Here is a 10,296-nt window from a genome sequence, read left to right on the forward strand (position 1 = left end):
GTATAATTCCATGAGCGTTGACCAATGAATGTAGTCAGGCAATCACACCACAGTCGAGGAATGGGATGTTTTTGTCACTCCCGAGGAGTTCCCTCATACCCCTTTGCAGCCAGTCCTCTCTCCACTCCCTTTTATCGTGTTTTCCCCCCACTTTTCCGAATGTATGGAGCATATTTACAATAGCATTTTGTGCATCCTTGTCTGCTGGTACTCTTATTTATGGTCTATTGCTATTGATTGACTTACCTCCTGGTTGGTGGGTCATATTTTCCCATTTCTTTGAATGGCTGGAATTTGTTATTGTATGCCAGATGTTGTAAATTTTACATTACCAGGGGCTGCACTTTGTTGTATTCCTTTAGGTAGTGTTGGACTTTGTTCTTGGAATTAGTTGGATCCTTTTGAGACTTGCTGTTAAGGTTTGTAAGGGTGGATCCACAGCAACTTTGAGTCTAGGGATAATTTAGCTCCACGACTCGTGTGACTCTCCGGGCTTTCCATTTTGGAAGGTGACAATACACACTGTTGCCAATTCTGTATGAGCTCTGGGAACTGTTGAGTCTGCTGCTTTCTGCTGGCTTTTTCCCCAGCCCCTGGTGGTTTCTTCTCAAGCACAAGCAGATGACACTCAGCCAGAGGCTCAAGGGGACCCTTCTGTAGACCCCCACACTTCTCTATTTGTACACTTCTCCCTCCTTTCCTGTACGCTGCCCGGCAAATTCTAGCCACCTTAGCATCCCCAACTCTGATCGCTGGTGTCCCAACTGAGGAGACTAGGTTCCTGTCCCTGGACAGCAGCCTGGGACCTGCCTCTAGGCAGTCAGGGGGCAATCCAGAGGCTTCTGTATTGTTTTCCTTCTCCCCAGCAGCATAGTCCTGCACTGCCTGTGGCCTGGTGTTTGAAAACCATTGTATATACATTTTGTTTTATGTGATTTGTCCAGTTTTCTGTTGTTAACGGCAGAAAGGTAAAACTGGTCCCGGGTATTTTACCAGGGCCAGAAGTAGAAGTCTCTTTTTCTAAATGTAGAGTTAAGCGTGTATTGGTATTTCTAGGGAAAAAACTTGGGCACAGGGCTCAGAGATTCTCAATATACTTAAATGTAACATACTTTAATGTCTGCTTTATTGTAGGACATATGTCGTAACTTAAGTGATGTTCTTCAGTGTTCACAATAAGCGAGTCTAAGTTTGAGTGTTATTCTCTGGTTAACTTGAAATTATTTACACAAAGTATTAATTTTGGGTTATTTGTAGCAGACTTATCTAGGGTGGCTTTGCATCAGTGGATGGATATGTTAGCATTCTAAGCACGTTTGTTAACCATCTGTGTTTCTGATCAACTGATTAATTTATCTTTGGAGGTATATGACACTTGTACTTTAAAAAATACGAATTTTGGGGCGCCTGGGTGGCTCAGTCGGTTGAGCATCCGACTTCGGCTCAGGTCATGATCTCACAGTCTGTGAGTTCGAGCCCTGCGTCGGGCTCTGTGCTGACAGCTCAGAGCCTGGAGCCTGCTTCCGAGTCTGTGTCTCCCTCTCTCTCTGCCCCTCCCCCGCTCATGCTCTGTCTCTGTCAAAAATAAAAATAAACATTAAAAAAAAAAAATAAAAGGGGCACCTGGGTGGCTCAGTCGGTTGAGCGTCCAACTTCAGCTCAGGTCACGATCTCACGGTCCGTGAGTTCGAGCCCCGCGTCGGGCTCTGGGCTGATGGCCTGGAGCCTGGAGCCTGCTTCTGATTCTGTGTCTCCCTCTCTCTCTGCTCCTCCCCCGTTCATGCTCTGTCTCTCTCTGTCTCAAAAATAAATAAACGTTAAAAAAAAAAAAAAAATTAAAGCTTAAAAAAAAAATACGAATTTGTTGGCTCCCTAATATATGTGAGAAGATGACTGCAACCCTTTCTTATTTGTGAGTATTTGTGGTTGGGAAGACCCTTAAGCAGTGCTGAGCCCTTTGCACGCTGATCTTTTGAATTTAGGCTTGCTCTCCATGAAGTCTGTTCGTGGACGTCTGTTCATAGATTTACGTACCATAATGTCAAAACCCAGTTCAAATATTTAGTCAGTCAGTGGTTTGAGAAATGTTTGTTATAATCCATTCCTATGTAAGGAAGATGAACAGACTGGGATTAAAAATATGATTTTACATTATTACGGATATGCTATTGTTGTCTGATAGTAGTTTCAGGGAAATGGTAACATAAAACCAAACTCTTAGGAGGAAAGTTTGGGGCTCTAAATGGCTCCATCTCTGGTCTCGTGTGTAAAATTATTTGCAGCATAGTTCACTGGAATGAATATTGAAGTCGAGGGACCTAGATTCTCGTCTTGGCTGTGCCACCTGTTAACGTGTAACTGCAGGCCAGTCACCACCTTTGTGGGAGTCACCCAACCTGCAAAGTGAATAGTTAATATTGTATCTACTGTTAAGGGATAGAAGAATGTTAAATGAGATATATTGAAAATGTTTAATGATGCTAATGTGCCATGAAAATATTAATTGTTAAACTTCATTTTGTACATTATTACAAAATCTGCTATCAACACCTACTGTGACAGAATACAAAGCAAGATTTGTTTGTATTTATATTTCATACAGTTTGTTATGTGAAAATATTTTATGTTAGGAGGGAGGAACCAAACATAGGACTGATTGATAGAATGGAGACAGAGGAGATTGCTCTCTTTTTCCCCACTCCTTTTTCTTAGTGTTATTGTTTTCCTCCTCTTGATTTTCCAGGCAAAGAATGTATACAGCAGTTAGCCGAAAACACCAGGTATTTCAGAAGACGTCTGAAAGAGATGGGCTTCATCATCTATGGAAATGAAGATTCTCCAGTGGTGCCTTTGATGCTCTACATGCCAGCCAAAATTGGGTATGTTTTATTGCAGATTACAGATGGGTCTCTAATTAGACTTAAGGTTTCTGTGCTGTTAGACTCAGGCTTATGTATTTTGTCAGGGAAAATTGTCTTGGCTTCATTATATTAACCTACCTTCATTTGCTAGAAATTCCGTAAATAGTGGATTCCAATTTATGAAATAATGTTAACTTGTTAGTCTTTCATTAAACAAATATTGAGTTCAGTGCCCTCTTCTAGGAGATTGGCATAGATCAGTGAACAAAACACAAAAATAAAATCCCTGTCCTTGTGGAGCTTAATGTTCTAATGGGGCAGAAGTCAGACAAACGTAATAAATAAGTTATGTAATTTGTTAGAAGATTTACATGTTATGGGGAAAAGTAGAGCAGGGCATGGGGGATGGGGAGAGTACCCTGTGGGTGGGCAGATGACAGTATTAACTTGGAATGGTCAGGGTGAGCCAGTGGAAAGGGAAGGTGACATGTGAGCTTGAAGGAGCTGAGTTAGCCACTTAGAGAAAGAAGTTCTCTGCAAATGCCATAGCACAAGAACACGCTTAGCCGATAGAGGGGTAGCAAGAAGGTGAGTGGAGCTGAAATGCAGTGCCCGGAGGGGAGTCGTGAGCCTTGAGGTCAGGGTGTGTTGTTGCAGATTATACCAGTTTCTTTGATTTGTGCAACTCGTGTGTAACGGAAAGCCTTGCTCTGGAACCGCTTCCAGTGTGTTCGACAAGTCCAGGTATATAATAAAACCAGAAGACATTTGAAAAGTAATTTAAAAAAAAAAAAAAAAAAGGAAGGAAGAAAGAAAAGTAGTATGAAGTGAGCAAATATAGTTACTTGCAAAGTAGGCAAAACTGCATCAGAGATTAGAAAGGAGTTATCTGGGGCGCCTGGGTGGCTCAGTCGGTTAAGCGTCCTACTTCAGCTCGGGTCACGATCTCACGGTCCATGAGTTCGAGCCCCGCGTGGGGCTCTGGGCTGATGGGTCAGAGCCTGGAGCCTGCTTCCGATTCTGTGTCTCCCTCTCTCTCTGCCCCTCCTTCGTTCATGCTTTGTCTCTTTCTGTCTCAAAAATAAATAAACGTTAAAAAAATTTTTTTTTTAGAAAGGAGTTATCTACTTAGTATAGACTCAGGTTAAAAAAAAAAGGCACATTTTTTCAGATTTGTGGGTTTTGACTGATCTTAAATATAAAACTGGATAAGGATCATTTCTCAGGTTTAATTGAACTCATTAAAGAAGCAGATATTTTTATTCATCTTTGAATCCCCAGTGCCCACCATGATCCCTGTCACTCAGAGGGCACTCAGTAAATGTTTATTAAAGTGGATATAGGAGGGAAAATTAAAGCGGAGAAGTATGGTGATTGCAAAGATAGTGAGGAGGAAATTGGGGAAAAGTGCCCACTGAGGGAAAAAAAGTTCAGTTTTCAACAGGAAGTCCTATGCACATTTGGCCTCATAGCCTTACAGGGATGGAGGAAATGAACCAAAGCAGAGGTGTAGATTTTCTCCCTCTTCTTTAAGTGGAATTATCGTAAATAAACAAAGAGTTGTGTGGTATGAAGGACTTAGTCTAGAACTGTTTCTTTCTTTCCTTTTTTGAAAATGTTTATTTTGCGAGGGGGTGTTGCAGAGAGAGAGGGGGAGACAGAGAATCCCAAGCAGGCTCTGAGCCACCAGCACAGAGCCCGATGCAGGGCTCAAACCCGTGCACTGTGAGATCATGACCTGAGCCGAAATCAAGAGTCGGACGCTTAACCATCCGAGCCACCCAGGTGCCCCAGAACTGTTCTTTTAGAGAGGACTATGTCTGACCTATTCTACACAAGGGAAACCTGACTGTGCAAAATGATTAAGATTTAGAAAGGGTGAATAAAGCACTAGACCGTTTGGGAGGGTGACTGAAGATGCAGGGTGCTTGGGGTCAAAAGAAGTACTAGAGGAAGTGGAGAGAGGGTGGCACTTACATAATTGGTTACTCATGTAACTAAAGTGTGGAGGATTTTTTATTGTCAAACAAATGCTTTAAAGAGCTAAGGGAATAGTCAAGAAGGAATAAGGTAGGTCAGCAAGAGGGAAAGACAAGAAACAACATAATTAGCAAATAAGAACTTACATGAAAGTTAGAATTCTGTTATTTAGACAAGATATAGATGTGGAGTGAGGCCACGTGCCATCACTTTGGTTTAGGGTGGAGAGTTAAATAAATTTTGTGTAGTCTGGGAAATCAGCTGAAGCCTGGGGATGAGTTTGCCTCACAGACACCAAAGGAAATCCTAAATTCCAAATCAGAAATACCTGGTCTTTGGGGCACCTGGCTAGCTCAGTCTGAAGAGTTGTACGACTCTTGATCTCAGGTGAGTTTGAGCCCCACGTTGGGTAGAGATTACTTAAATAGATAAATAAACTTAAAAAAAAAAAAGAAAAGAAAAGAAATACCTGATCTGGAGGGCTAACACTAATCGGCCATTCTGCCAGCAGAAAGATGTCCATGTTACAGCAGATCTTCTGCATCCGTAATCTTAAGAATTCTTTAAATTTACTGCCAATTCTAATATTTCAAGGACAAGGTTTTTTTTAAATTTTTAGTTTTTTTTAAATGTTTATTTATTTTTGGGAGCGGGGTGGGCAGAGACAGAAGGAGACACAGAATCCGACACAGACTCCAGGCTCTGAGCTGTCCACACAGAGCCCAGAGCTTGCCTCCGATTCTGTGTCTCCCTCTCTCTCTGCCCCTCTCCTGCTCTTGCTCTGTCTCTTTCTCTCTCTCAAAAATAAATAAAATATTAAAAAAAATAAACTCAAGTTCATTTTGAAGCCTCTGAACCACTCTTATGTGTCAGGGACACTTTAAGGCTATAACTGCAAATCACTTTAGTCAAGCCCTATTAAAAATTGGTCTGTGACAACTATATTTATCTTTGTGAAGGAAACCATTTGGGAGAAGACCACTTTAGGACTGAATTAAAGAAGTCTGGCAATTTTAACTTGAAAAGAAGTTAGAGGAAATTTCTAATAGAAGTCTCCAATGCCTGTGTCACCTGAGTTTAAATCATTCAGGACCAAAGACCTTTGGACTGTAGTTTATTATTCTTCCTGATTCTTACCCTGCTTTCCCCTTGCAGCGCCTTTGGACGGGAGATGCTGAAGCGGAATGTCGGGGTAGTTGTGGTGGGATTTCCTGCTACTCCGATTATTGAGTCCAGAGCCAGGTTTTGCCTGTCAGCAGCTCATACCAAAGAAATACTTGATACTGTAAGTAGACACTTTGACCTTGATATAAACATGCCTACACTAAGCACACCTAGATATCAGATGAAATGAATCATCTATTGATCTTGAAGTTCTTTGAGCACCTGAGGTATTGACTGGTAAAATGGAGGAGGGAGTATACAGTGCTGCTTCAAACACTGCAATTTACAAAATAAATCGCAAAGCCATTAGCAACACCCACTAGACCCATCAGAGCTCTGGGAATTTCTCGCTTTATCTTTTTCTATTCTGTCCCTTATTATGGCCACTATAACTGTGTAATTGTCCTTGCGCTATTTCTACTGCAAGCCTCTTTTTTTTCTTTAACTTTATTTATATTTTTAATCACATTCTAACACTGGGAAATTAGATTCAGTGTATTATTGATACTGTATCTTTTTCTTTATTTTGATGTGCCTTTCAAATTTTGTCCAATAGATTTTCCAATTTTTCAAAAATCTTACTGGTGAGTTTCTTCATTATTTCTTTTTTAACCCACTGATACCAACTTTTCTTCTATTCTCTTTTATTTGGGTGTTTAAAAGTTTGATGTGCCTTTAACAAAAGATCTGTGTCATTACAAGCAATGGCTACAGCAATACACTGTCTTCTAACAACAGCTTTGACTCCCAAAGTCTATACACATTCATGAAAGAATTTAGATGTAGCCAAGATATTGAAGTAGATTTATGTTGCCAATAAATATGTTTGCCAGTTGAGAATTCTCACCCTTTCTGTAAGATCCACTTAAGGAATTGTTTGATTTTGCCTCCCGTTTAGTTTTTCTTGAAGCATAAAGTGCATTTTTTGAAACCAAAGGTTTCTTGAAGTTGTTTTGTCCTAGGATATTTTATGGAGGTAAACATGAGCCTTATGAGGTACAAATGCATTTTGTGTGTAATAAGTCGTGTGACATGATTACATAGAAATGCCATAAAATTCACACACAGAAAAACCAAAACCAACCTCTAGAGCTAATAAACATAGCTAGCAGAGTTGCAGAGTAAACAATCAGCACAAAGTTAGGACGTTTCCCTATACCAGCAGTGAAGAAACAAAAACGAAATTAAGAAAATTTCATTTATGCTAGCATTCAAAACAATAAAATACCCAGGAATAAATTTAACCAATTATATGAAAAACTTGTATACTGAAAACTCTAAAATGTGTAGATCTAATGCAGTCCCTGTCAAAATTCCAGTGGCTTTTTTTTTAGCAGAAATGGAAAAGCTGATTCTCAAGTTCATAAGGAACCGTAAGAGGCCCCCGATAGCCAAAACAGTATGGAAATGGAAAATCTAAGTTGGAGGAGGCAAACTCCCCAGTTTTGAAACTTACTACAAAGTAATTAAATCAGTGGGGTGCTAGCTTAAGGATAGACATATAGACCAATGGTGGTGAGAGTCCATAAGTACACCCATGCACCTATGGCCAATTGATTTTTCCACAGGAGAGCTCAGACTAGTTAATGGGGAAAGAATGTTCTCTTCAGCAAGTGGTACTGGACAACTGAATAACTATATGCAAAAGAATGAAGTTGGCCCCTACAACATGGATTAACCTTGAAAACATTATGCCAAGTAAAAGAAGCCAGGCACAAAAGACCACATTATATGAAATGTACAGAACAGGCAAATCCATAGGGTCAGAAAATAGATTAGTGGTTTTCAGGGCCTGGGAGGAGGCAGGGATGAGGATGAGAGTGTGGGGTTTCTTTTTTGAGGTGATAATGCTTTAAGATTACATGGTGATGAAAGTTGTACACCTCTGTGAATATACTAAGAAACACTGAATTGTACGCTTTACAATTTGGGGTGCCTCCGTGACTCAGTAGGTTGAGCTCTTGATTTCAGCTCAGGTCATGATTCCAGGGTCATGGAATCAAGCCCTGCTTTGGGCTCCATGCTGAGCGTGGAGCCTGCTTAAGATTCTTCCACCCCCCACCCCCCACCCCCCCTGCCAAATCTCCCTCCCTCTCTCCCTGTCTCCCTGCCCCTCCCCCACTCGCACACTCTCTTGCTGTCTCAAAAATAAGGATTAATCAATTAAAAATAAAAGGTGACTTATGGCATATGAATTGTATCTCAATAAAACTGTTACTTTTAAAAATGAGAAGGGCAAGGTTATCGATCATCTCTGGGGTACAGCTGTCCTAGAATATTCTCTTATTCAAGGACCAAACTCAATTCTGATTTACTCAGCTTTTTTCCTAAGAACCCATCTCACCCTGTCCAGAGGTTGAGTGTAGATTATTTAACAGATGGTGGAACTTGTAGCAGTTTCTTATTTCTAATCTAACCAGGTAACCTGTATAATGGCAAACTAACAGTTTCTAGTTACGGTTTTATCTTTAATAAATAAATAAAACCAATTTATCTGAAATATTTGGTGTGGGATCAGAGGAAATCATGTAATCTAGATCCCTTTGGGATACTGTGGGGTTTTTTTTTTTTTTTTCTGTCTGTTCATTTTCTTTTTTACATTAATAAAAAAAATCGGGTCTTTCTGAAGTCAGAGGTCATAAATGTCCTTTCCTTTGTGATCTTCCATAAGTCATGTGTTGTTTTAAATTAATAAATCCTGTATCAGAGGTCAGGGGGATAAATGGTCAATGGGTTCTTCCAGCTGAAGTCACTCTTAATTTATTTACATATGGAACTTTCGGTTAAACATTTTCTTGAAGATACCACTGTTCTGATAGCATTCTGAAGTGCAGCTCTTAATTTGCTTTCTATATTTTCCACATTTGCAGTGAAAAATGTTTTTTTCTTCTACATAAATTAAGGAATACTATTTACCGGTGGGTTTTTTTTCTCTCTACAAACACCGAGTTTTAAAAGTTAAATTTAAGAACAGGCAAATGTGTCTTTTACTAATAATCAGTTGATTCCCTTTTATGAAGTAGAAGGTATACATTTTCATATGAAATTATAACCGTAAGAGTGAACAGAAGATGTGTATGACGTGATGGAAATTTAGAGAGTCACCCTCGGCTACTACTGCCCACCTTTTCCATTTCTTAGTCTAATTAGGGTGTCCTAGACAGAGCCCTGTCTCCGAAGCTGGGGCCCTTCGCCCCAGGTTTGTTACTGGATCCACGGGGTAACATCCACAGGCGCTTGGGGAATGAATAATAGGGCCGGAGAGCTGCCATGCAAACTGCGTTCTGTGACCTGCGTGAGGCACTCTTAGTAAAAAGCCTTAGAACCTAGGATTACAAATTTTTGCTGTCTTTGGATTTCTTTGGGAAGTATCTGGGCTTAGAGTTTCTCTGTCCTTCTGTTAGATTTTTTCTGAGAAATTGTGAACACATATCGCTTTCTTATATTGGATCCTCTATTCTGACTCTCTGGGCTGCTTTTTGGAAAGATTAAGTCTGTGAACTGACTGTGATTCGTGCACTTTGCTGTATACATGTTATACTTCAACCGAGAGTTCATTTTTTAAAAAACATACACGTATAAAAAAATAACAATTACCTCTACCAGATAGGACTGGTGTAGCAATCAGGAAGAGATTTTTTGGGGTGCCTAGGTGGCTCAGCCCGTTAATCATCCAACTTTTGATTTTGGCTCAGGTCATGATCTCACTGTTGTGAGATTGAGCCCCGAATCGGGCTCTGCACTGACAGTGCAAAGCCTGCTGGGGATTTTCTCTCCTCTCTGCCCCTCCCCCGCTCACACATGCACTCTCAAAAAAAAAAAAAAAAAAAAAGGGCGGGGTGGCAGGGAGAGACTTTTCATTTCATAACTTATCTTAGCATTTGAATTTCTTTGAAAAACAAAAGAGCAAGTTTTACAAGAAAGAAAGTTATACTGAGCTAATTAGTTTTGATGGGAAGACAAGATGATCTCTCAAGATTAGGATTTTGGAGTTCAGACTCATACCTGAGTTTAAATCCTGGTTCTGTCTGTTCTTGCTCCCTCACTTACACCTTGTCCGTTACCTACCCAGAGTCTCCTAACAGCTTCCCCTTTTTCTTTCTTTCTTTCTTTTTAATTTTTTTTTATGTTTGTTTATTTTTGAGAGAGAGACAGAGTTGGAGCAGGGGAGGGGCAGAGGGAGAGAGAGAATCCAAAGCAGCCTCCAGGCTCTGAGCTGTCAGCACAGAACCCAACACGGGGCTCAAACTCACAAACGGTGAGATCATGACCTGAGCCTAAGTCTGATGCT

General features: G+C 40.4%; 1 protein-coding gene across 1 annotated transcript in view; it reads left to right on the top strand.

Annotated features, from left to right (window-relative positions):
* SPTLC2 (serine palmitoyltransferase long chain base subunit 2) overlaps nucleotides 1-10,296 on the top strand; it is a 107,769-nt gene that overhangs the window by 91,041 nt on the left and 6,432 nt on the right. The window contains exons 10-11 of the mRNA XM_049612408.1: nucleotides 2,744-2,879; nucleotides 5,997-6,126. Of these exons, the coding sequence (XP_049468365.1) occupies nucleotides 2,744-2,879; nucleotides 5,997-6,126 (266 nt within the window). The remainder of the gene's footprint in view (nucleotides 1-2,743; nucleotides 2,880-5,996; nucleotides 6,127-10,296) is intronic.

The sequence above is a fragment of the Panthera uncia genome (genome assembly GCF_023721935.1).
Source record: "Panthera uncia isolate 11264 chromosome B3 unlocalized genomic scaffold, Puncia_PCG_1.0 HiC_scaffold_1, whole genome shotgun sequence".
In the NCBI taxonomy this organism is placed as follows: Eukaryota; Metazoa; Chordata; class Mammalia; order Carnivora; family Felidae; genus Panthera; species Panthera uncia.